Source organism: Megalobrama amblycephala, linkage group LG8 (assembly GCF_018812025.1).
Source record: "Megalobrama amblycephala isolate DHTTF-2021 linkage group LG8, ASM1881202v1, whole genome shotgun sequence".
NCBI classification, from domain to species: domain Eukaryota; kingdom Metazoa; phylum Chordata; class Actinopteri; order Cypriniformes; family Xenocyprididae; genus Megalobrama; species Megalobrama amblycephala.
In genome coordinates, this window is record NC_063051.1 from 9741799 (window position 1) to 9769115 (window position 27317).

At 36.4% G+C, this 27317-nt stretch overlaps 1 protein-coding gene across 1 annotated transcript in view; it reads left to right on the forward strand.

The window, feature by feature from the left end:
• The window catches only part of uba7 (ubiquitin-like modifier activating enzyme 7), a 45968-nt gene that overhangs the window by 13167 nt on the left and 5484 nt on the right, over positions 1-27317 (forward strand). Inside the window, exons 19-23 of the mRNA XM_048199143.1 lie at positions 185-383; positions 484-575; positions 5003-5095; positions 5371-5562; positions 26608-26709. Of these exons, the coding sequence (XP_048055100.1) occupies positions 185-383; positions 484-575; positions 5003-5095; positions 5371-5562; positions 26608-26709 (678 nt within the window). The remainder of the gene's footprint in view (positions 1-184; positions 384-483; positions 576-5002; positions 5096-5370; positions 5563-26607; positions 26710-27317) is intronic.

Genomic DNA, 27317 nt, shown 5'->3' on the forward strand with positions numbered 1-27317 from the left:
CCTCCCGTCATTTCCTGTTAACCACTGCAGTTCTGTTTCTCAGCACATGTGTTTGTGATCCATGGCAAGTTTTTCCATCCTTCAGCTCAAAATCGAACACAAACACACAGTTTCGCTTCAGTTCTGCCAGCTATAATAAAAGTATTTTGATTTGAGATGATTACTGTTTTCTCTTGTTTTATAGACCACCCATATGGACTTCATTGTGGCAGCGGCCAATTTATATGGCCAGATCTATGGGATTACAGGCTCAAGAAATCGTGCTGACATTCAGAGCATTCTGCAGGGAGTAAAAGTGCCCGAGTTCACCCCTAAATCTAGTGTAAAGATAGCAGTGACTGACCAACAGCTGAAAGAGGAAAATGAGGAGAGAAAAGAGGAAGGTGAGATTTTAGGCTTAATATGAAATTGTACAATAAATTTGAATAAGTGTGAAAATAATAATAAAATATCTCTTTTCATATCCCTCTCTGCATCTCTTAGACAAAGTCAAGCTGGAGATGTTAAAGGAGAAGCTGTCCAAACTCCAGCTGAAGGACCAAAACTTCCGGATGCATCCACAGGAGTTTGAGAAGGTACCGTGTTTGTCAAGTCAAGATCTATTTCTATAGCATTTTCACATTGCATGATGTAGGCGAAAGTACTGAGCAAGTTTTTACAAAGCGAACATGCAAAGACTAAGTCAAACAACCTTTACAAAAAAAAGGTAAAACAACGATGTTGGGCGATTTTGCATTTGGAGGAGAAAATGAGATGGAGTTTTTCGCCCACCGAGAAACGTCACGCGTGACCTTTCCAATGTGATTACGTCATGCTTGGCGCATCTTAGACCTAGTGCAAAACAAGCATTTGTGGTTAAAAAGTATATACATTTGTATTTTTTTAGAAAATGACCAATCATTTGACTAGATAAGGCCCTTATCCCTTAGACCTTCTTTTTGACTGAAGAAAGAAAGACATAAACATCCTGGATGACATTCTTAAGGCCCCAGCATACTTCAAACGAAATCGAAGAACGGACTGATGTGACGTCATTTCGAACAAAATCAGGCCAAAACGAAGTTCGTTTTGTGTTCTTTTTGGAAGTTCGAAACGGCTTGTCAAAGCGAACTTTCAGGAAATGTTCGCTACAGCTGCAAAACACCTTCGTACTACCATTGGTCAGTGACGATAACGTAATAGGAGGTGTGCACTTCGAACGCGTCGAACGCGTCTCTGATTCATTTCGTGTGTTTGAGTTTGTTGAGGTAAGAGCTCCATGGGTGAAAACATGAACACACTGGATAGCCGCTTTATAGTACAAAATGAAGGCACTAAAAAAAAAAATGAGGCACTAACACTGTTTTTCATGTTTGATACTGTAAAGCTGCTTGATTTTAAGCAATCTATTGAATAAAGTGCTATATGAAGACGTGACGTGACTGGAGTGCTACTTTGCAGAGCTCGTGCTATTCCCATGCGGTTATGATCAGATGCTTTTCTCATGCTTTCTATAATGAGAAAGAGAATGCTTGCTGTTTTCTCATTTTTTGTTGTGTTTATTTTGGTACTGAGAAGAAAGTGCACGGCACATATTTACATATTCATCTAACCGTCGATCTCAGCAGTGTGGGCGGCGTCAGATGTTCGTTTACAGTATATCGCTGGTCACGCATTTCAAACTTTGTTTTACCCCTAAACGAAGAACGAATAAGAACTTCGTTTGAAGTATACCGGGGCCTTTAGACATTCCGCAAATGTCTTTGTTTGACTTTACACTTAAAGGTGCCCTAGATTGTTTTTTTACAAGATGTAATATAAGTCTAAGGTGTCCCCTGAATGTGTCTGTGAAGTTTCAGCTCAAAATACCCCATAGATTTTTTTTAATTAATTTTTTTAGCTGCCTATTTTGGGGCATCATTAACTATGCACTGATTTTTTTAGCACGGCCCCTTTAAGAGATGCGCTCTATATGCCACACGAGCTCTCGACTATATTACAGTGCATTTACAAAGTTCACACAGCTAATATAATCCTCAAATGGATCTTTACAAGATGTTCGTCATGCATGCTGTATGCATGCTTCGAATTATGTGAGTAAAATATTTATTTAGATGGTTACGTTTGATTCTGTGTGAGTTTGAGGCTATGCTCTGTGGCTAAAGCTAACATTACACACTGTTGGAGAGATTTATAAAGAATGAAGTTGTGTTTATGCATTATACAGACTGCACGTGTTTAAAAATGAAAATAGCAATGACTCTTGTCTCCGTGAATACAGTAATAAACGATGGTAACTTTAACCACATTTAACAGTACATTAGCAACATGCTAATGAAACATTTAGAAAGACAATTTACAAATATCACTAAAAATATCATGATATCATGGATCATGTCAGTTATTATTGCTCCATCTGCCATTTTTCGCTGTTGTTCTTGCTTGCTTACCTTGTCTGTGCACAGATCCAGCCGTTAATACTGCCTTTCCTTGTCTAATGCGTCGAATGGGCTGGCATTATGCAAATATTGGGGTCATACATATTAATGACCCCGACTGTTACGTAACAGTCGGTGTTATGTTGAGATCCGAGTGTTTTCCGGAAGTCTTTTAAACAAATGAGATTTACATAAGAAGGAGGAAACAATGGGGTTTGAAACTCAATGTATGTCTTTTCCATGTACTGAACTCTTGTTATTCAACTATGCCGAGGTAAATTCAAATTCTGATTCTAGGGCACCTTTAAAAGAATATTTTACCGTCATTCCAAATATAGATTTGGAATGACGGTAAAATATAAGAGTTTCATTTTTGTGTGAATTATTCCTTTAGTGGCTTTAAACATAAAATTAGTCTGAAAAGTTAGCATGATAACTTTGGCATCCTCAGTAAACACACATTTCATATGTACTCTGGGCCTGTCAGACATGTTGGCGTCCACTCTCAGGTAGGAGGTCTCAGTGAATCACAAAATTGGCCCTGAAACATCCAACCCCGACTGCAGTTTTCATCGACCCGTAACCAGCTCCATCCATAACAGACGAGAGAAAACAGTCGTCCTTTCTGTTGAGACAGACCTTCTTCATAGTACCTCACCGCTGTGACATACTTCTCAAATAAAGGGCGTCCAACGGACAGACAGGTCTTATGAAAAGCTTTGGATGCACGCTGGTTTAGTCAGTGTCCGCTTTGTCGTTAGTCGTGACTGCATGACACATGGGCTTCCTGGGCTTCCACACACATACAGTACATGGAGAGTGAATGGGCAGCAGTGTCCGAACAACATCTTAGTGTTGTGTGTTCTGTTAGGAAGAGGATTAGTCTCAGTCTATGTGTTTCTCTGCATGTATCTGTCTTTTGTTTTCACAATCTCTTCAGTCTTTAAATCACTCTTGGACTATCTATTCTCCATTTCTCTTTCTCTGGTTGCTTCTGTCTTTAGTCTTTGAAGATGAAAGCGTCCAGCTATCTGTTTGAAAATGTTCATATGGCAACAGTTAGGCTTGGCCGCAGTTCCAAAAGTCTCAAACCACATAGAAAATCTGGGATTAAAATAAAGTTTTAGGATTTTAAAACAAAGAAAAGTTATCATGAAGAATGAATATTTCAGATTCTCTATGCTCTATTTTCTAGGCTAAGTAAATGAGTGACACTGATCATATAACTCTTTGAACGCTGTGACTATGTAACTCTTGTTGGAACATCTCAAACGATGCTGGATAAATTGATTGAGTGCTTCTATCATTAAAGTAAAGAAAAAATTTCAAAAATGAAGACATTAGAAATTCAAAATGTTTTTGATGCTGTACTGCAAAAATTTAATAAAATTATACAAATTTCTCTAATGTTTTCAGACCTTTGGGCCCCACTGTATGTATCGTATGTCTTTACGCACGTGAAAGTGTGTGTGAGTGCGATTTTAGCAATGACGCATTCTTTGCCAGATTAGATGTTTGGTTTTTCCAGTGGAATGTGTGTTTGGGGGATTCTGGTGGCATCAGGTTGCCAAATTATATACTATGCTCAAACACCCCCGCAGTTACCCCCATCACACCCAATACTTGACAGCCTTTGTAGTGCTGCGGTGCCTGGGGCGTAAGCAGAGTGCCAAAACCTCATTCCTGCGATCTAATATCACACCAAAGTTCTTGAGTTGTGAATTATGCTTAATGGCTTATTTTTTAATTGCCACTAAGATCACTAAGATTATAAGTATATGATTTGCAGTTCAAAGCAGTTGAATCTGGAACAGTTATGGTTTGTTTTGTGGGACATCATGTGCAGTGTCACCTGAACATAAAGAGGGGAAATTATGTACGAATACAATAGGAATGGAAACTATAAACGTTTAAATATGACATGGCATGATATGACCTCTTTATCTAGTACCTGTTGTACCAAAGTGCGCAAACATACCTGTGGCCCAAATGGTTTTGTTCCTGTTTTTAAATGCTTCTTGTTTTTTTGTCTAAAAGATAACAATCAGCATCACACTTCAAACACAACAGGTCTTTTTCTCATTGTTTTTGCCCTATGGTAACAAATGAACAGATGGTTAGTAGGTGAAGGACAAATCTAAGGGTGTTTTCCATAGTTGAAAGGAAATGAAAATTATACAACTTGTCTGAGCTTGTCTGATAAATGTCTACTCTGCATAAAAATATTCATTTTTAATGAGTATTTTTTGTACATTTTTTTCATCCTTAAAACAATATTAAAAATGAAATAAAAAAAATATATTAAATACATTTACCTAAAGCAAAATAGATATTAAGACTTGTTTATTTTTCTTACCCCATTTGCAAATTATATTTTATTTCTTGTTTTAAGCATAAACATCACTAAATTTAACTTAATGCGTTTAACTTAAAAAAGCAAGCACAGTCTCCAGAGATGTGCATCTAATGCATGTATATAAAGAAAAACAAGAATGAATGCAAGAATGTCCCTTATGTGTCAGTGCTTGTAATAATGAAATTGTTTATACATTACCGTATGCTCTTTTTTTATTCTTGTGTTCCAGGATGATGACAGTAATTTCCACATGGACTATATAGTTGCAACATCCAACCTGAGGGCAGAAAACTATGATATACCAACAGCCGACCGCCACAAGGTGAATGACTATTGCCTTTGTCAATCAACTCTGCTGTGCTTTTGTTTGTGAGACAAGGTCTAAAGTGATCAACATTCCCCTTGGGGGATTTGTGTTTTCAGTGTCTGTACATACTGTATACAGAACACCCCGAGGAAAGACCTTTTCATTCTACTAACTAGACCATAGATTTCCAGAATTATTTGCACCCATGAACATGTATTTGTAAACAAACCGTGCACAGTGTCTACAAACGTACATATATATAATATCTCAAACCTTTTTGTCTTCTGCAGAGCAAGTTAATTGCTGGCCGCATCATTCCAGCAATTGCCACGACAACAGCTGCGATCGCTGGACTGATGTGTTTGGAGCTCTATAAGCTTGTCCAGGGTCACCGGAAAATCTCATCCTACCGCAACGCATATGTAAACTTGGCCACCCAATACTTTGTCCTCTCACAGCCTTGTGTTGCCCCGAACTTTACAGTAAGTGACAAAGCTACTCACTTTACTTCACCATCTAACATCTGACTGTTTATAGCTTTTTGTCTTAATTAATTAATAACAAACACAGAGCGGTAGAAGTAGCTGTTAGCTGTTGAATACAGCATATCATAATGGTTGTATGTGTATTATTAAGGATGCCCCCTAATAGTTGACTAACCGTTTTATTTATTTATTTATCCCATATTTTACCAGGAATAATCCCATTGAGATAAAAATCTCTTCTACCAGGGAGTCCTGGCCAAATTGGCAGCACACAAAGTTTCACACAAAAACACTTCAAAACCAACACACACACACACACAAAAAAAAAAAAAAAAAGTCCTGTCCAGCACTCAGAACTAACAAAATATGTAAATGTTAAGTAAAACAAGAACAAGATTCTTTCAAGTAAGACACCAAAAGATTTTTTAAAATATTTAAAGATGGGAGCACGTCAAGCCGCAAAGTATTCTGCATTTCATTCCACAATCTAGGCACATAACAAGAAAAGGCAGTTTTACCAAACCGTTAGTTGATGAAAAGAGGCTTAGTCGACCAAAATTGGTATTAGTCGGTTAGTCGCAGGAAAAAAAACTCCACAGGAAGTGGCGAAATCGTTAACGTTCGTTAACGGCAGGAAATCCAAACATTCGCCTCATTCATCAACCTCAAATATGGCTTATCACTTGAAACATGCAAGTAGTAGCAACTTTACAAAATGTGCGCTATTATTTGGCACATATCCAAGTGTTTATGTGGAGAGCGCGTTTATTGCATGACATGGAGGCGCCGGTGCGATCACTTGCATTTAACTTAAAATACTCCGTCATTTTTGGTCATACAGATAAGAACAATCTAACATTCAAAACTAAATGGTTCTGTAAACTCTCAATAACAACAAAACTTTGTGCTTTTGAAAAATAATGAAAACAAACAGGATGCGCTTTCTGTCATCTCGGTCTCATATGAACTTGAGCCATATACTTTCCTCACAGGCATGAGAAATGTATCTAAATGAACTGATTTAAATATAAAAGAAATATTCTCAGTAGGGCTGCCTCCTAATAGTTGACTAACCGTTAGTCGATTAGGCTTGGTCAAGCAAGATTTTGTTAGTTGGTTAGTCGCAGAAAAAAAAAAATCAACACAGGAAGTGGTGAAGTCACACAATCTGTGAGGGACAGATTGTCAACGGCAGGAAATCCAAACATTCGCATATCTTTCATCATTCATCAACCTCAAATATGGCTTATCACTTGAAAATTGTAAGTAGTAGCAACTTTACAAGTCACTTGCTCTAATGTTAGCCTAGTCCTAGATAAACGTGCGCTATTATTAGATGCATATCCAAGTGTTTGTGTGGAGAGCTCGCTTATTGCATGACATGGAGGCGCTGGTGTGCGATCACTTTTACATTTTAAAATACTCCATCATTTTAGTCATACAGATAAGAGTAATGCAAACTGTAAAGGGTCTACTTTTATTTCTGTAAACTCACAATAACAGCAAAACGTTGTGCATTTGTAAAATAATGAAAACAATCAGGATGCTCTTTTTGTCGTCTCGGTCTCAGTGAACTTGAGCACAAAATGAACTGAAACTCTGCGTATACTTGGTTCACAAACACGAGAAATGTATCTATAGAAAGCCTGACATGTCAACTTTTTAATGAACCAATTCAAACAGAAAATAACTGTCCTCAAATTATGTCATCCATATGAAACATGCATATAGGCGCGTCCACTATTGCGGAGATGACGAGTCAGCATCCTTGTGCAGCCAAAAACACAGAAAACAATAAATTATTAATATGTTTAGACAGTCGCCTTCTGTTTTTTTCACAACACACTAATAATCATTACTTTTGCCGGTGCGCTGCTGCAAGCATTATGTGTGCGTTTGAGTGCTGATTAGGCTATGTATTTATATATGGACGAATTGAAGGCTCATTATTATTATGTATATGGTTTATTAATATTAACGCGTGATTAATCGACTAATCGCTTAAATAAATGACTACTAGTCAGCTAGAAAAATCTTTAGTCGAGGGCAGCCCAAATGTGTATATTGACTATAGGTCTGTATTGGCCATCCATTTCTAACATAATAGTGTTACATAATAGTGCTAACATAACAATAAATATTAAATTAAAGGTGCCCTAGATTATGTTTTTAAAAGATGTAATATAAGTCTAAGGTGTCCCCTGAATGTGTCTGTGAAGTTTCAGATCAAAATACCCCATAGATTTTTTTTTATTAATTTTTTTAACTGCCTATTTTGGGGCATCATTATAAATGCGCGGATTTTATGCTGCGGCCCCTTTAAATCCCGTGGTCCACGCCCACAGAGCTCGCGCTTGCCTTGAACAGTGCCTTAACAAAGTTTACACAGCTAATATAACCCTCAAAATGGATCTTTACAAAGTGTTCGTCATGCATGAGGCATGCATGCGTCGGATTATGTGAGTATTGTATACTGTTATATTGTTTACTTCTGATTTTGAATGAGTTTGATAGTGCTCCGTGGCTAACGGCTAATGCTACTCTGTTGGAGAGATTTATAAAGAATGAAGTTGTGTTTATGCATTATACAGACTGCAAGTGTTTAAAAATGAAAATAGCGACGGCTCTCTTGTCTCCGTGAATACAGTAATAACCGATGGTAACTTTAACCACATTTAACAGTACATTAGCAACATGCTAACGAAATATTTAGAAAGACAGTTTACAAATATCACTAAAAATATCATGTTATCATGGATCATGTCAGTTATTATTGCTCCATCTGCCATTTTTCGCTATTGTTATTGCTTGCTTACCTAGTCTGATGATTTGGTTGTGCACATCCAGACGTTAATACTGGCTGCCCTTGTCTAATGCCTTTTATAATGTTGGAAACGTGGGCTGGCATATGCAAATGTTGGGGGCGTACATAATGATCCCGACTGTTACGTAACAGTCGGTGTTATGTTGAGATTCGCCTGTTCTTCGGAGGTCTTTTAAACAAATGAGATTTATATAAGAAGGAGGAAACAATGGAGTTTGAGACTCACTGTATGTCATTTCCATGTACTGAACTCTTGTTATTTAACAATGCCAAGATAAATTAAATTTTTCATTCGAGGGCACCTTTAAAACATTAAATATGAATTAAAATATTAATCTAGTTCCTATTAATAAAGGAATCCTTTTAATTGTAATAAGAATGTAGAGCTAGATTTATCTGTTTTATTATTACAAAGTTTTTACATGCATGACTGTGCTTATGGTCTTTGTTTATCAAAACAATTTGTTCTAGACACTTATGGAAGACTAATATGTTGTTAGAGTAAGCATGCAAGTTAAAACACTTCTGTTTCCAATAATCGCTCTTGTGCAGTGAATAAAAGGGTATGTTTCTTGAGGTTGAGTTCTGTTATGGGGGCCGGGGGTGATGGCTAGGGTGAAAGGGTACAGCATCAGTCTTCTGTCTGGGTCTAGATCACTGCAGGCTTTAGTCAACTTATTTTCATCCTCAGGGGCTTAAACCACTTAGTAACTGTACACTCACCCCCGCAGACCCCTCACCTGCCAACCTGGTAAGTTTACTCAGTTTAGGGGACTTCCACATTCAAAGGGAACACATTCAGATTTAGACAGGGTTTTCAGGCAGACACGTGCATTTATTAAAGCAGCAAACCCTCAAAAGTTTTGCATGCAAAATCTGGTGTTTGTGTTTTAGCTGGTGTGCTTATGGATTTATAACTGTGATCAAGATCCTTAGAGACAAAAACATGGTCCAAGATTTGTGCAGAGAGACTTCAGATGAGGTAATGCAACCCCAGACATGGCCGTCCACACATGGGGGGAGAGTTGTTTCTACCAACATGTGCAGGGTCAGAGTTGAGGGTAATTTTCACCCAAGGGGACAAGCGGTGAGCTGGGCTTTGAAACACACAAGCTCAGGTTACTAGTGCAATGTCACCATTTTCTGGAGTGTCTGGGCTGCTTCTTTTCCTAAAACACTCAGCAGACACACGCTGTTTGGATTACAAGAACATGCAGTGGCCTTGAAAAGTATTTGGATACTAAAGCCACACAAATGTATGAATATCATTGCATTAAATAACCTGACCTGAAGTCATTTTGGTGATTTTTGGTGAAGTCAGTTCTCCTTAAGTTCACACAGGTGTCCCAGCAGAGGAACCACAGGTGTAGTTCATCACATTTACTAACAACATAACTTTCACAACCACAAAGTGTCACAATGATTTTTGACTTTATTTTGAAGAGTTTGTTGTTTAATCATTTTAAAACCTAACGAGCACATTTTTGCGATGCACTACCATTCAAAAGTTTGGGGTCGGTTACGATTTTTAAGATAAATATGATAAATATTTACCATAAAGAAAATATGGTAAAAACAGTAATATTGTTTGAAATAATATCACAATTTAAAATAACTTTTTCTATTGTAATATATTTTAAAATGTAATTTATTCCTGTGATGGCAAAGCTGAATTTTCAGCATCATTACTCCAGTCTTCAGTGTCACATGATCCTTCAGAAATTATTCTAATATGCTGATTTGCTTAATATTTTTGTGGAAACAGTGATACATTTTTACTGTCTTTACTGTCACTTTTGATCAATTTAATGCATCCTTGCTGAATAAACATTCATTTAAAAAAAAACAACAGCAACATTTGAACAGTAGTCCATATTTTTTCTTAAAGTGTGGATGTGCTATCTTTCTTAATTTTAAGTGTCAAAAATGTTGGTGTCTTGAAGTTTAAACTTTCAGCTTTTCCTTTATCTTCCCTTTCACTTTTTCCATCCTTTTTGTTTTGTTTGCATACCTTTTTCACATGACTGGCACAGTTTTCACTAGTCTTTTCCAAGTCCAGGATTTGCGGAAAAGTTTCCACACATGGGACGAGTAAAGAGCATGCTTTATTTTGTATAACTGATACTGTCTGAGTGCAGTCATGTGGTGTAAATCAAATTATTGAGTCAATTAGTTAACATTTCCATTTTTTAAAACCGTTGTTTAGACTGTGGTAGTGATATGGTAGTTGCCATACGGGGCTTCGTCAGCTGTCAGTGTATTAAATTGAGCTGTGGAAATATCTATTAGTCTCTTTTCCAACAATGTGGCTTCCAATTGAAACTTTTTATGGATTTAAAAGAAAAACAACAGAGAGACACTTTTCAGATGGATCAGAAATGCATAACAGTCAGTGTCTTGCTTAAACTAACATTTAAATCACCAAAAACATACAAATTATCCAAATTTGACAGGTCCACATACAAGAGGGTTCTTCTGAGAATCTAGTCTGAGCAAGACGGATATGCTTGTAGGTTCCTGTTTTCTACCAAGGACATCCTCTTTAACAGCCTCCACTATTTTTACACTCAAGACAGTTTCAGAGAACTCATTTATCAATCTTTTTGTCATGAGAAGGACTCAGATTAGTGTTGCAGACCTATCTTTTATAAAAGTAATATACAGTACTCACAATAGCAGTTGTGCAAAGCCCATATAATAATGTAAATAAGTCCATATTTACTGTGGATAACAGTCCATTTAGCCCAGTTCTGCTGACTGTAATGCATCAGTATTTTACCATGGCATTTTTGTTTTCCAGCATTCTATGTGCAGTGTTATCATATGAATTGTGCCTTCTTCAGAAATGAGACTAGAAAGTGCACTGCCTGGGGTTATTGCTGTGGCATGCTTCAGGTCCTTATTAGCAGCTTCTCAAGGCAGTTTATGAGACTGTGTCTGCCGTAACCCTGAAGAAAAGACCAGCATGTGTTTTCTTTTAGATGCTGGTCGTCAGCATGGGATGCTGGTGTGCTTGTGTCTCCATTGATCACTTTTGTGAGTCTGGTTCCTCTGACGTTTCTTGCCCTCCGCTTGCTAAACTCCTTTTTGTCCTTGCCACATTCCCCTTTGGCTTGCTTAATGGGACTGTAAGAGTACTGTACAAATAAATTGACTTTATAGGTTTCATTTTAAGGTTTTGAATAGATTTTATCATTGGTAGTGAAACCACTTAGATCTCTTTAGTTTAAACCTCTTTGTTTAATGCGATATGGCCATATGCGTCCCTGACCACCTCCGAAGGTGGTTTGAGAGTTGGATCACAGTGTTGGACAGTGTCTGAAGGTTTAACACAGTGGGTTAAACCCCAAAGGTTTCTGCTACATTCATCAGTCTGTACAGGATTAATCGGTACTTATATTTTAAAGTAAATCGACCTTCATGTTTTAACCTGCCTCTGTTAATAAATCCATTTCTGGCAGCTTGGCTTTTCACCTGTAGGCGTTAATGTCAGGGTTCTTATAGATGAAGCAAACATCTGGTGGTGCTTTTAACAATTTTGATGATTATTATATACGGTTTTGAACTTGCAGTTAATATTTTTTTTAATTTAAAGTCTCTTATGTGCACCAAGACTTCATTTATTTGATGAAACAGTTGTGCTGCTTAATATTTTTGTGTAAGCCATGCAACTTTTTTTTCAGGTTTCTTTGATGAATAGAAAGTTCAAAAGAACAGCAATTATTTAAAATAGAATTCTTTTGTGGCATTATACATGTCTTTACTGTCACTTTTGATCGATTTAATGCAGCCTTGCTGAATAAAAGTATTATTATTATTTTTTTTTTAAATCTTTGTCTGGGTCTTTGCAGTTTTCATGTAGATTTTTTCATGTGATTCTATTCTATGGGTTTTACTTAATATTTCCCTTTGTCGAGTGATGAAGCATAATGGAAAGATTATTGCTGTAGTGGTCTAGTTTTGTTATCCATCTTTGCTTAATCTAAAAGTAGTCTGTTACTTGATCTAAGTGCCTCTCTAGGGTGCAGGTGCGAAGAGAGGAATACGAGATGTGCTTTTAAATGCAACAATCATGCTTAAAAGAAGAGCAAAATACAATGCAAAGACCAAAGATGTCCATCTGATGCATGTCTACATAGACAATTTTAGTCTTGCACTGTCTCTCGCACTTATATAATGTATTAGTTGTGTCTGCTGGTCTTGAAGACCAAATGGAGCAGAGATCATAAGCTATGAGGTGAGAGCATTTATTTGGATATGACCTGTGTGCCACCTTATTTTGCCATTTATGAATTACGACTGGCTGGAAAGAGAGAGAACGAAAGAGGAAAAGAGTGAGGAGGCAGAAAGAGAACCATGCAGTAATGACAGCTATTTCCTGCCATCGCAGGAAACTCCTCTATTAAAACCAGATTTTCTTGAGCTCCAATGAGACTGCCTTTTTATTCCTTTAATCATTCACAGCTTCTTAAAGAGAGACCAAGTAAGAAAGAAGGGGGCTGTGGGGAGAAATGGAGGTTTCAAAGCCCATCTGCTCAACCCCAAAGCTTCTCCCCATTTCTTTGTTCTCAAGCATTCCCTTTATGGTGGAGTTTCAAAACTTTACTTGTTCATTCACTCCTTTTCTTTCTGTGTTTACTGTAGAGCGCACTCACTTGCATAATCAGCACATACAATAGAGCTGAGCTGTGTCATCAGCGAGCATTTGGTCTTAGTTAAAGCTTTCTCTAGTTAACGATGCACAAACACACCATTCTAACCTCTTCACATGATGACTTCTTAATGAAGTGTTAATGTATGTTTAATGTATTGCAAAATTTGAGGTCATATAGAATTTAAAGATAAGGATTTAGTATGAAATAGTAGTAAATCTGTCCCTATAGGTTTCTTGAGCAGCAAATCAGCAAATTAGTATGATTTCTGAAGGATCATGTGACACTGAAGACTGGAGTAATGATGCTGAAAATTCAGCTTTGCACCACAGGAATAAATTACATTTTAAAATGTATTCAAATAGAAAACAGTTGTTCTACATTGTAATAATATTTCACAAGATTACTGTTTTTACTGTATTTTTGATACAAACAAATGCAGCCTTGGTGAACATAAGAGACTTCTTTCAAAAACATTAAATTTACCAACTTTCAATTGAAACAATTGGTCCAAAACTGTAGTGTGCAATGATTGATCAGGCCTGACAACACGTGGCTTGTGCAGTGTTGTGCCTTTCTGTTGACAAACTCCAGTGTTCTCCTAAGAGTCATAATTAAAAAATGTTTAGAGTATCGCCATCAGCATTTGAGCTTTGATCTTTGGCCACTTTGCCCTTTATCTTCTAAAATTTTCTTTTTATTACAATCGTATGGCTGAGTGAGTACAAAAAATCCCTCTGGTTTTCGTTCAAATAAAATGGTAATCTTTCATAGGCATGCACCAGAATGATTGCCAAAAAATTTTGTGTGGCCGTCTCAAGTAATTGCTTTAGAAGTAACAGCATACTGCATACTTTCCATATGTCAGCATGGTGAAGTCATTAAGCCATACTTCATATGGCACACATAGAGTCATGCATTGTGTCCTGGCCTGCCATCACAAGACCACACCAAGAGGGTTAAATCATATGAACTATTCCTAGTGGAAAGAAATGGATGAATAGCAGTTATTTCATTTTCAAGCTATTATTGTGGTATCGGCTATTTCACCCGTAGCCAGTTAAATGTCTTTCTCTGTCAATCTCTTTCTGTTTAAGTGAGTGGTTCTTGACTAGAAAAAGCTGCAAAGAGGACCAGACATTATGACGAAATACACCCATAGTGATCCCAATAATCTTCGAGTTGTTTGGCTCTGAACTCTTTCTCTCAGTAGTGGTTTTCAGTTGGTATCAATCAGACCACAGGCCGTGTTATTTTCATTACCCACAGTGTTGAGTACAGGAAAGAGGAGCTTTCCCACAATTCTCCCTCCATGTGCAGCAGTGGTTCTGGAATCAGGCTTTAAATTAGATGGGAAAGTTCTGGTTTGTATTAGCTAATCTTAAACTAAAAAACCATGTGTGTGTACCTGATGGAAAATGCTGAGAGAATACTTGCAATGTGCAGACCACCTATAACATCATTAGATTGATCATGAAATTAATGTATAATCTTTGTCCAGTTTATATGTTTTAGAGATCCCAAGCAATATAGAGTATGGTACAATTTATTGACTTAAATCTATTCTTTAGAATAGCATGCACTGATAAATAATGCACAATAAGACCAGGAATGTATATTAAGAAAGTAAACAGGGAATGTGTACACAACATCCCCAATTGTATGTTTTTAGTCTACTTAATCAACATTCAATTAGAAAGACCAGACTTTGTTTTGTTGATCTTTGTGTTATAGGTAGAATTTGGTGATAATGTGTTATGAGGGGACAGTAAACAAGATATTTAGTTTACTGCAATTGTATTTGTGTCCATGATGTTCATCAACATGAATGCAATACAGTGCCATTTGATGAACATAGAGGAATGTGCCTGTAAAACAAATAGACACATGAAAACACTTATTCAATTAAGATGTTTTCCATGCAAACATATCCCCCAGGAATCCAAGCTCGACCGTAAAAGCCACAGCATGCTTAATTGGCAGGACTAGTCTGTGAAAACAACAGAACTTAGGTCAATATCACACTTTTCACCAGCTTGAATCCCATTCAAGGTAAATAATAATAATATCATCAATAAGTCCTGCTTAAATATGGTTTCCATTACTTTAACTCTTTAAAATAATTTAACCAACTTCATTTAGATTCAAGTAATTTTTTTTGTTCAGTTCAATATAATTTAAGTTTAAATGACTTGCAAAGCCAATTTGATTATACTTAAAAATTGAAGGCACTAACTAAACTTAATAGGTGATTTTTTTTTTTTTTTTTTTTTTTTTTTTTATAGTGATGTGATATGCTCAGACTGCAATGAAACATATGGAACATATATTTCAAAAGTGCTGCTCAGTACATGAAATGTGACTTGCAACACTTGCATTATGTTTTTGAGAATAAATGTGAGTGTGGTTGGTTTCTTGGATGGTTTGGAGCATTGGCTTGGCATGCTCCATAATAACAGATTCTGTAGTAAAACTGGCTTTTACATTCATTCCTACATGGCAAATATTTCAAGCTACCGAGTGCTCTGTTACTCTAGCTAGGAAGTATACCATGTAAAAAGACATCCAAGAGTATAAATCTGACCTCATCAGAGCCACAGTACTGTATTTCTGACTACTTTTTGTGATTTGTCCACTTTATTTATTTATTTTTTATTTTTTTTTTACAAAAGTGAATGACTGCCTACTCATGTGACATCATCATTGATCACTATCATTGATAATCATTGATCACTAGTGTTCATTTGAAAAGCATTTGAGACCCGTAAGCACTGGTGATGGTGTCTTTGAACGGATTTGGCACAGTCACATCTGTAGATGAATGCCCTGCCCATACTGTTGCATGAAAAAGTATGGGAACCACTTGCAGAATCTGTGAAAATGTTAATAATTTTAACAAAATAAGAGAGAATGCATGTTATTTTTTTATTTATTACTGTCCTGTGTAAGATATTTTACATAAAAGATGTTTACATATAATCCACAAGACAAAAAAGTAGCTGAATTTATTAAAATATCTCCGTTCAAAAGTTTGAACCCTTGATTCTCAATACTGTGTGTGGTTACCTGGATGATCTGCGACTGTTTTTTTGTTTTGTGATGGTTGTTCATGAGTCCCTTGTTTGTTCTGAGCAGTTAAACTGAGCTCCGTTCTTCAGAAAAATTCTCCAGGTGCTGCAGGTTCTTCAGTTTTCAAGGATTATTTGCATATTTGAACCCTTTCCAGCAGTGACTGTATGATTTTGAGATTCATATTACACTGAGGACAACTGAGGGACTCAAACACAACTATTAAAAAAGGTTCAAACATTCACTGATGCTCCAGAAGGAAACACGATGCATTAAGAGCCGGGAGGTGAAAACTTTTTGAATTTAAAGATCAAGGTAAATTGTATTTAATTTGTCTTCCGGGAAACATGCAAGTATCTTCTGTTGCTCTTATTTCAACAAAATAAGAAAAAATTGGACTTCTTCATCCTGTTCAAAAGTTTTCACACCCCCCATTTTTTTGTCTTGTGGACTATATATAAACATCTTTTATGTAAAATATCTTACTCAGGACAGTACTAAATAAAAAAATAACATGCATTTTGTATGATCTCTCTTATTTTGTTAAAATTATTCACATTTTCACAGATTCTGCAAGGGGTTCCCATACTTTTTCATGCAACTGTAAATGAAAAGACATTATCTCAAAAAAAAATCAGCTGAGGAAATGAAGAGTGTTTCCTTGCTGTGCAAATTTACTGTAATTTCATCAGATAACTGGAATTCTTTGGAATGCTCTGGATTATATGTTGTATTGTTCATGAAATTACTGCTTAATATTTGTCCAGTTTATATATTTTAGAGATCCAGAGCAATATATGGTACACTTTATTGACTTTATTGTTAAGAGAAATATTTTTCTTTTGAATAACATTTACTGCTTTATAATGCACAATAAGACCAGGAATGTGTATTAAGAAAGTAAATAGGAGGTGTGTCCACAACATCCTCATGTTATGTTTTTTTTTTTTTTTTTTTAGGTCTGTTTAATCAACAGATTCAATTAGACTTTGAAAGTCCAGACTGTTTTGTTGCAGGGCGGCATGATCTTTGTGCTATCAGTAGAATTTGGTGAGGGGAAAATAAACAGTCTGTTTAGTGATAATGGAATTCTTTAGAATGCTCTGGATGATTTATTTTATGTTATTTTATTTTTCAAGAGTATGAAATCCAGGTTTCCAGAAAGCATGTTTAACATATTGTTGAGAGCTGCATGTGTTTTAGTGGCACTCGATCTGTCTGCCAGCTCACATAAATATGTATTCAAGGCAGCTGCTATCTCTCTCAAATGGATTAGACCATGTGTTGCTTCATTTGCTATTCATTCCTAGTTCTCAACTCATGCATATATAGAGAACAGCTGGAAAGATCACATCATGTTAATTTCGGAACATGGGAAGTGTTATTTCTCACTGTCTGTGTACGTATTTAAACAGAGTCTCCTCATAAACCAAACGTCAACAGCATGGAAAGCAGAACTGTAACTTGTGAGAGAGGGGAACAGAATTTAACTGTGCTTAGTTTCTGTGCCATTACTCTTCTTCCTAGTTTTAATATATCACAAAATTTCTGTGTCAGTTAAATAGGTCATGAATCCACGTAAACAAACAAATGTTTTGATCGGGATTGTATTTCATTGACCTTTGCATTGCACTTATGGTAAATGTGAGCATCTGCCCTGCAAAAATGGCAGAAGTCTTCCCAAAACAAAAATGCAAGGCAGCTGGATTTTTTATTGTTTAATCTTGATATAAAAACCATATCAACGTCATTCTATTAGCCTTAGGCATGAAAGCTGCCAGCAATCTGCAGAAAAGCTGCAGAAAAGTCCCTGCTGAACCTTAGCTGTCCACATGAATCCAGACACCTCCAGGCCTCACCATTTCCTGTCTGTTTGTCTGCTCTCCTCTCCATCTTCAGCTTTCACTCAGCCATGCCAGCTGAGGACAAACATTAGCACCATTTTGTGTAATTACGGCCAAAGCAATTTCTTTGGTATGCATTATGAGTTTTTTTCTCTTTGCTCACAGATCTGTTGTCATAACGCTTTGTGACATAAAAATTGGGTAACACTTTAGTGTCCAATTCTCACTGTTGACTAGTTGCTTATTAGCATATTATAACGATATTGACTGTTTATTAGTACTTAGTACTTATAAAGCACATATTAATGCTGCATGACCATATTGTACATCACTTAATCCTACCCAATACCTAAACTTAACAACTACCTTACCAACTATTAATAAGCAGTAATTAAGAGTTTATTGAGGCTAAAGTTGTAGTTAATAGTGAGAATTGTACCCTAATCTAAATTGTGACCAAAAAATGTCAGTTTTATACTTAAAAAATATTTACTTAATAAAATATTTTACTTCAGAAGAATTCCACGAAATAGTGCATTGAGAAAATTGGTGTAGTATTTACTTCTCTGAGTGAAGCAATTTTAAAATTAGAGAATGCTAGTAAATTTCACAAATCATTACAAAGGAAGGGCAAGGATGACATTTTGTAGAAGTAGACAGACTGAAATAGTATTATCTTGTAAAATGTAATCAAGTCAACTTTGTTTACAAAGTAAAAGAAGTTTAAAGGATTAGTTCACTTTAAAATTAAATTTCCTGATAATTTACTTACCCCCATATCATCCAAGATGTTCATGTCTTTCTTTCTTCAGTCGAAAAGAAATTAAGGTTTTTGATGAAAACATTCCAGGATTTTTCTCCATATAGTGGACTTCACTTGGGTTCAACGGGTTGAAGGTCCAAATGTCAGTTTCAGTGCAGCTTCAAAGAGCTCTACGTGATCCCAGCCGAGGAATAAGAGTGTTATCTAGCAAAACGATCAGTCATTTAAACAAAAAAAATCAAAATTATATACTTTTTAACCACAAATGCTCGTCTTGCACTTCTTTGCGATATGCCACGCATTACGTAATCACATTGGAAAGGTCACACGTGATGTAGGCAGAAGTACCGATCCAGTGTTTACAAAGCAGACGTGCAAAGACTTAAGTCAAACAGCCTTTACAAAAAAAAGTAAAAGAACGATATCAGACGATTTGAAGTTGGAGGAGAAAATGAGATGGAGTTTTTCGACTTACCGTGGCACTTCCGCCTACGTCACGTGTGACCTTTCCAACGTGATTACGTAATGCATGGCATACCGCAGAGCAGTGCAAGATGAGCATTTGCAGTTAAAAAGTATATCATTTTAATTTTTTTTTAGAAAATGACAGATCGTTTCACTAGATAAGACCCTTATTCCTCATCTGGGATCGTGTAGAGCCCTTTGAAACTGCAATTTGGACCTTCAACCTGTTGAAACCCAATGAAGCCCACTATATGGAGAAAACACTATATGTTTTACTCATAAATCTTCATTTCTTTTCGACTGAAGAAAGAAAGACATAAACATCTTGGATGGCATAGGGGTAAGTCAATTATGAGGAAATTTGAATTCTGAAGTTAACTATTTCTTTAATGAAGCATCTGTGATCCCATATGAACAGCTGCCCTTGGTGTGCCCATGTGTAAACAGTCTAATACAATTCTGTTACATTACATAACATGATGACACCCATGACCCCTGGTCTGGCTAATAGAAGCCAATCAATGATATTGATATACACAGAAACAATTATTGATCACAATCAGCTGGCTATTCAGATGTATTCATTGCACTGGTCAGTCGAACAAGGAAAAACTGTAAAAACACACTGAACTCAAAGCGTGTTGTCGTGTACTTGTGTGACAATAGTAATTAGGCTTCTGAATTTATGGGACCAGTGATTACACCAAAGAGAATTATACCCTTTCAGCACAGGGATATATGGGCTTTATTTACCACTGTTGAGATGTGTGTGTGTGTGTGTGTGTGTGTCAGTCAAAGGGACACTCAAACAAAATGCACCATTTGTAGGAAACAAACTCTATTGACTGACTCCTTCTGGCACGAGCCGTCAGTCAGGTGGGGAGCGCCTCATTGGCAGGACAATGAGCCAGACTTCTGTTTACTCTTTAACACGTCAATGGCTCTTTTGTAAGAAGGGCTATAGTTGGAGTGTAAGTGTCAAACCCTCTGGAGATTCCTGCCATGCTGTCACCCCTCTCCATCCTTTGTTACCCCACTCTGTTCAAGCAGGGGATATGCATAAGTTTAAAGAGATTAAAAGGAGAAAGGGCTGAAGTATATTCAATCTGGAAAGCTGTGGTATCTGATTTTGCTATATACAGTGGCCTAAAAAATTTTTACACTTAAAAATTTCTGTCATTAGATGACTTTCATGCTTTTTCTACAACTAACTCCACTTTTTCCCCCATCATTTTCACTCAATGTCTTTGAATCAGATGCCGTTTTAGAGACTTATATTGGATGTATGAAGGTTTTTATGAAATAGTTTACTTGAAAATTGTGCGTGTGCCATTTTCTTTAACATAAGTGCAGTTTTATTTAAAATTTTATGATCCAATGCATTGACGTTCATGCATTTTTAAGTGTGACTTAAATGTCCAAATACTTTTTGGGGTCATTGTGTGTTAAACGCATCACTCTGACATCTTGTTTCTTCTTGTGGTCAAACATCAAAAAAGGTCCTTCAGAAGAGTTTCGGTGATGGCCATCTGTCCCTCAGTTGTTCTCCCCGGGGGGGCTTCTGTAAGACAGATCAATAATCATTTCCTAACGACAGACACACTTTCAACTGTCTCACTTTTTCTGAAGCTCCAGAGCAATCATTCTTGTTTTTGTTGATGAAAGAGAATTGAACTAGCCAAAGACAGCTGAGCAAAGGTACCTAACTTCATGCTTAAACTTCTTCATGCTTAAACCATTCTTTTCTACATTGATGTGTATATTGATGTGTCTCTTACGCCCACCAAGGCTGCATTTATTTAATCAAAACAACACTAAAACAGTAATATTGTGGAAATATTATTATAATTTAAACAGAACTGTTTTCTTTTTCAGTATAGTTCTAAATGTAATTTATTCCTGTGTTCAAAGCTGAATTTTCCGTATCATTACTCCAGTCTTCAGTGTCACATGATCTTTCAGAAATCATTCTAATATGCTGATTTTCTGCTCAAGAAACATTTCTTATTATTAACAGTTGTGCTGCTTCACATTTTTGTGGAAACTGTTATACATTTTTTTTGTAACATTCTAAATGTATTTACTGTCGAATTTGTTCCATTTAATACATCATTCCTGAATAAAAGTATTCTTTCTTTCATAAAAAGAATCTTAAAGATCAGTATTGTATTTGTTTATAAAAATGTGCCTGAAATCGTGCATACATTTTCTGAAATCTGTGTAGCATTTTGCAGACAAAAACATTTACACCATAGACCATGCATAATATTTTTTTCAAATTTCCCAATCTCTAGTGCGCATAATGTGTTTATCAGCAGCGTTTTGGCTGAGCATTGTGGATCAGCTGGCTACCATATTTTGCCCCTCAGGCTACATATTGACTTTAGGAGATACCAGTTGCGTAAGAGGACTCATTTCATCTCTAGAATCCCCTGTGATGACGTTAAAGAAGTGGCATGGGCAAATCAGCTGATTGTTTTTATACTGTAACAACAGTGTTAAACAGAACCAGAGGAAATGGATTGTTCCTCTGCTTGTTTGGGGCCAGAGGGGCCATGTGTTTCCAGAGTTACGCCTTTCAGCTTGCATAAACTGGACTTTTATGGGTGATTCAACACACTGAAGTTTGGAATTTCAAAGACTGTTATAAGATGAATTGTACTTTCCCAAACATCCTACAGAACACCATTAGCATACTTGGAAAGATGATTGTAGACTTATCTACTCATAAAAATGAACAGACATTAGTCTTGCGTAGCCAGACTATCATGATAAAGTTTATTTTGTCATCTTTTTGGCCAAGTCAGTTTGTTTAGATGTGCTATTTAAAGGTGGGTTTATCTAAAGCATTTGATACCACAATAATAAACTATCATTGAAAAGATTTTAGTTCCCCCAACAACAACTCATGTTTCCATTCAGCATTTGGCATTGAAAACCTCCTGGGTGTCTAGAGATTATAACAAACTCTAAATACAGCTGTATAGGTTATGAGAATGAGTCCATTGTTATAGTTTTGGCGATGATTCTTTCTACCCCGAAACTTAAAGGACGTGAGCCGTTCCATTTTTATTCCACAGGAAGGGGTGACTTATCATGCTGCACCCTTTGCGTCAGGTTTCCTGTCTCTGAGAATCGACCATTGTGTTGCAGGCCACATCGAGCAGTTGCTTAACAATTGCTTTACTCAGCTCCGAGTGGTTTGTCCATCACTAAATACAAGATCTTTTGTATGTACCCCCTTTAGCATTTTGCATTTGCAGGAGTCACATTTTCAATAGAAGCTTTTTAAAGTTGTGATTTGGTAATCATGTTTCTTAACAGTTGTGTGTTCCCTCAAATGTTTCTCTCTGGCATGGGCACTGCCGAGACACATGTTGAAGGGAGAAAAAGCCCAGTTTACAATGCAGCCAGTGATACAGTTCATGAAGAACAGATGAGAATGTTGGCAGCGCTCCATTCTGAGAGTGATGACCTCACATGTTTGGCCGAGGACTTCATAGTTTCATCCTCCATGGACTATAGCAACAGAACAGTGCTCTGTGAAAGATATACTGCATTTCAAAAATACAAATGATTTCACTGAAAAAAAAACTGCTAGAATATATCTAGTTTACAAAGATCAATGCCTTGACAGTTCACCCAAAAATGAAAATTCTGTCATCATTACTCAGCCTCATGTCATTCTTAACCCATAAGATAAGATATATTTAATAAAACCTGAGAGATTTCAGTCCCTCCATGAAAGTCTGTTCACCCAAAACTCTGACACTTCAAACCGTTCATAAAGATATCGTTAAATAAATCCATATGAATCAAAGTCTTCTGAAGAGACATGATCGCTTTATATGATGAACAGATTTAATTTAGGCTTTTTTTAAGCTCAAAATGACTAGCTTTACACTTATTAAAGCTAGCCATATTACACTTTTTTGTCATTTTGGAGTCTTCACTCTATTTCATTATATTAAAAAGAATGGCCAGGGTATTTAAAAATATACCTTGTGTCTGCAAAAGAAACAAACTGCTGTATATGTTGTCTTGGATAAAAGCATGTGCCAAGTTACTACTTTGTGAAGATTTGGAGTCTATTTGAGGGATGGTGTAAGAATTAAGGCCCCAATTTACTTAGAGCGAAATCGGTGTGACGTCATTTTTCAAACAAAAAAAAGGTTTTATTAGGGAGTTCGAAACTGCTTGCCAAATCAAACTTTCCGTAAAGTTCACTTCGGCTGGTAAACACCTTGGAGCTAGATGCCGATTATGTAATAGGTACTGTAGGTGCGCTCTGGGGCTCCACTCTCTTTGACGTGGAAATTCATTTCATTTCCTCTGCTCTGTTGAGTCTGTCGAGGTCAGAAGTAAGCGAGTGAAAACAAACATTGACATTAAAGTGCAATTCTAATTGAAAGCAACACTGACAGTTTTTTTCATGTTTAATACTGTAAAGCTGTCTGGTTTAAAGCAATCTATTATATATATAAATAAATGTGACATGACTACTTGACTGGAGTGCCATATTGCAGAGCTTGTGCAAACATCCACATGGCTATGATCAGATGCTTTCTTAACTGCTGTTTTCTCACTGCTGTCATTTTTGTTATTGAGAGGAAAGCGTGTAGCATATATTTGCATATTGATCTAAACGTCACTCTCAGTAACATGGATGGATGTTCACTAACAGTATATCAGTTCACTAACAGAATATGCAAAGGTCTCTTTTTGCAAAGGAACCTCTTTTTACGAAAAGAAGAATGAAAAAGAACTTTGCTGTGAATATATCAGGGCTTTAGCATCTGTTTAGATTACATTGGGGTTGGTAAGATGTTTAATGTTTTTGAAGCAGTCTGTTATGCCCACCAATGCTGCATTTATTTAATCAAAAATACAGAAAAAACAGTAATAATGTGAAATATTATTACATTTCAAATTACTGTATTTTATTTTAATATATTTTAAAATGCAATTTATTCCTGAGATGCAAAGCTGAATTACTCCAGTCTTCAGTGTCACATGGTCCTTCAGAAATCATTCTAATATGCTGATTTGCTGCTCAAGAAACATTTCTGATTATTATCAGTGTTGAAAACAGCTTCATATTTTTGTGGAAACCATGATACATTTTTTTCAAGAATCTTTGATGAATAGAAAGTTTAAAAGAACAGCATTTATTTGAAATAGAAATGTTTTGTGATGTTATAAATGTCTTTACTGTCACTTTTGATCAATTGAATGTATCCTTGCTGAATAAAAATATTCATTTCTTTAAAAAAAAGAAAAAGAAAAAAAAAGCCTTTTAAATGGACAAGTCAAAGCATTAGGACGTGTGGCACCGCAACACAGATACAATCAAGTGATGGGATTATGAAGGTTCATGCCTAAATCTGAGGAGGCTTTCTAGAAGCTTAGAAGTCTTCAGATAGGATTTACATTTTTCCCAGAGACTAAAGGGTTTCCACATTACTTGCTTATTTTTAACCCTCCCACGGAGTGGAAAACACCGTCATCATACCCTTTCATGTGTGGTTAGACGTACCCATACTTCATTACTTAAAAAGCCTTACCAAGCATGCAATGAAGCTTCATCTTCTCCTGAGATGGTTACATTGCTATTTTCTGATGTATTGTATACGTTGTCTTTATTTGTTTCAACCTTGATATTAACCACATGACAGAAACCATGCAAGTACATCACAACCTTTAGCATGTGTACAGTGTGAGGGAAAGTCTTAACTTCTAAAAGTGAAGCTATAGCCGCAGATTGGGTGGAGTAGATATATCCAGTGAATGCCTTGCAATGTGGTCGGTGTCGCCACAGCATGACAAATTAATTGGTTTTGAAATTACTGTGGTTGAAAACATATGTTAGCCTTACTATTTACAGGACTGTATTGGGAACTCGACCCCTACCACTTTTGGACTTTTGGACAGCGATTTCTGCCCTGACACACATTTCTGAAGACTTAGCACATAAATTATACATTTATATCAACTTAGATAACTTTGATTTACACTATAGCATTAAAAGGTTTCAAAGCTTATTCAGCAGAGATGCGTTTGATTGATCAAAAGTGACAGTAAAGATATTTAAAATGCCATAAAATATTTGTTGTTTTGATTCTTGCTATTCATAAAAGATTTGTGATTTCCACAAAAATATTAAGCAGCGCAACTGTTTTTAACATTGATAATAATAAGAAATGCTTCTTGAGCAGCAAATCAGCATATTAGAATGATTTCTGAAGGATCATGTGACACTGAAGACTGGAGTAATGATGCTGAAAATTCAGATTTGCTTATCTGCTTTCCATTTTGAGCCCAGCAAGAGCAACGTCTTTTAACAAATGAAGTCCAAGTAATTCAGGTACAAGTCCAGTGGAGGTGAAATGGCAGATTAGCATGTCTACAGCAATCAGGTGTTGTGTCTCAGGTCTGTGGTAAAATAAACTAACCCAGAAGACCGTTTTATTACTCAATTGTATAGCTCTTTCATATAGCAGTGGAGATTTAATGGAGTTCTCAATTGTGTTTCTCCTTGCACACAAAGTATAGAGCTATAAAAGTCAAGCAAGCGCATTTGCTCCGGGAAGAATTTGAGGCCAGGCTTTGGGGAGTCTGTATAGTGCTATACTTGATGACACAAGCAGTGTATTTTTAGGTGAAGGTTTATACATACTTGCACATGCCTTATGTTTGAAATGTTGTCAGCAAGATCAAGTCAAGACATGGATCTATTTTATTGAGCAGGTCTTACTTCCTCTTTCCAAGGCAGTCATAAAACCTTGTCTCCTTACATTTCCATGCACTGCACCTCAGGCAAACGTTTTGAACTGATGAAAAAGGTTTTTGAATTTGTCGTTCATAATTTATAAGCAGGGTACAAATGAGATGTATGTAATACATTCTCTATTCATTTTTACCAGTATACCTGAATGCACAGAATAATTCCTTCTTGTGCAGATGGATACAGAATTTACTGTAATGCATGAACTCTGCCTCAGGATTAGTATTCATAAAGTGCGTTTAGGCGTGTCAGTTCATGTGGGATGCAGCTTTATTGTAGGCAAGCAGTGGGGAAAGACCAAAACATTCCAACCTTTAATGTTAAATCTGCAATAAAACCAGTTTTATTACACAGTTTTTTTTTTCTCTCATTTGTTTTCTTCTGCTTACATTCTTATCTTTGGTATCACATGTCCTGCATGACCTCTGACCTGAAGTGGACTGTTTGAGTCCAAGACATGAGCTTTAAATGTGTCAGCAGGGTTGACAAGATCTATATCAACTGTTAACTCCACATCTCATGCATACTCAGTCAGCTTAATGAACTAGATGTAGTATGCATGGGAGCGCTAGCATACCCTCAACTGAGAGCGCAAATGTGTTTTAATGTTTATTAAGCCGGTGTGTCGTGTCTGTCGGCAGGTTGCGGAGCAGCGGTACTCTCTCTGGGACGACTTCCTGGTGCAGGGCCGGCGTGAGGGTCAAACGGAAATGACCTTGCAGGAACTGCTGGAACACATTAAGGTTAAAGCACACACGCTGTCAACATCACACACTTAAAGACATCAGATACCATACACACTCAGTCTCACACCAGTTTTTTTCAAGGTTGAAATCTTCTTTGTCCTTTTCTCTGGCACCAGAACTGCTTTTTCTGGAATATTGTGATATATTATTTGAAAATATTATAAAATGTTGTTTATCCCTGTGATGCAAAACATCATTACTCCAGTCTCCAGTGTCACATGATCCTTCTGAAATCATTCTAATATAATGATTTGCTGCTCAAGAAACATTTATTATAATTAATGTTGAATTCTGGATTGATGTTTTTCTGGATTCTTTTTTTGTTGAATATAAAGAACAGCATTTATTTGAAACTGAAATAATTTGTAACATTATAAATAGTCTGTTGCTTTTGATCAGTTTAATGCATCATTGCTGAATAAAAGTATTACTGACCTCCAATTTTTGAAAGGTAGTTTTTAGAAGAAATTGGTCAACTAGTTGTAAATCAGTCAATTAGACAATTACAGATGCTCCAAAAAGCTTACATTCTAGATGAAAACACACATTAAATACACATATTAGTGATATACGTGTGGATATGTGTTGAATTAGTTGATTTGATA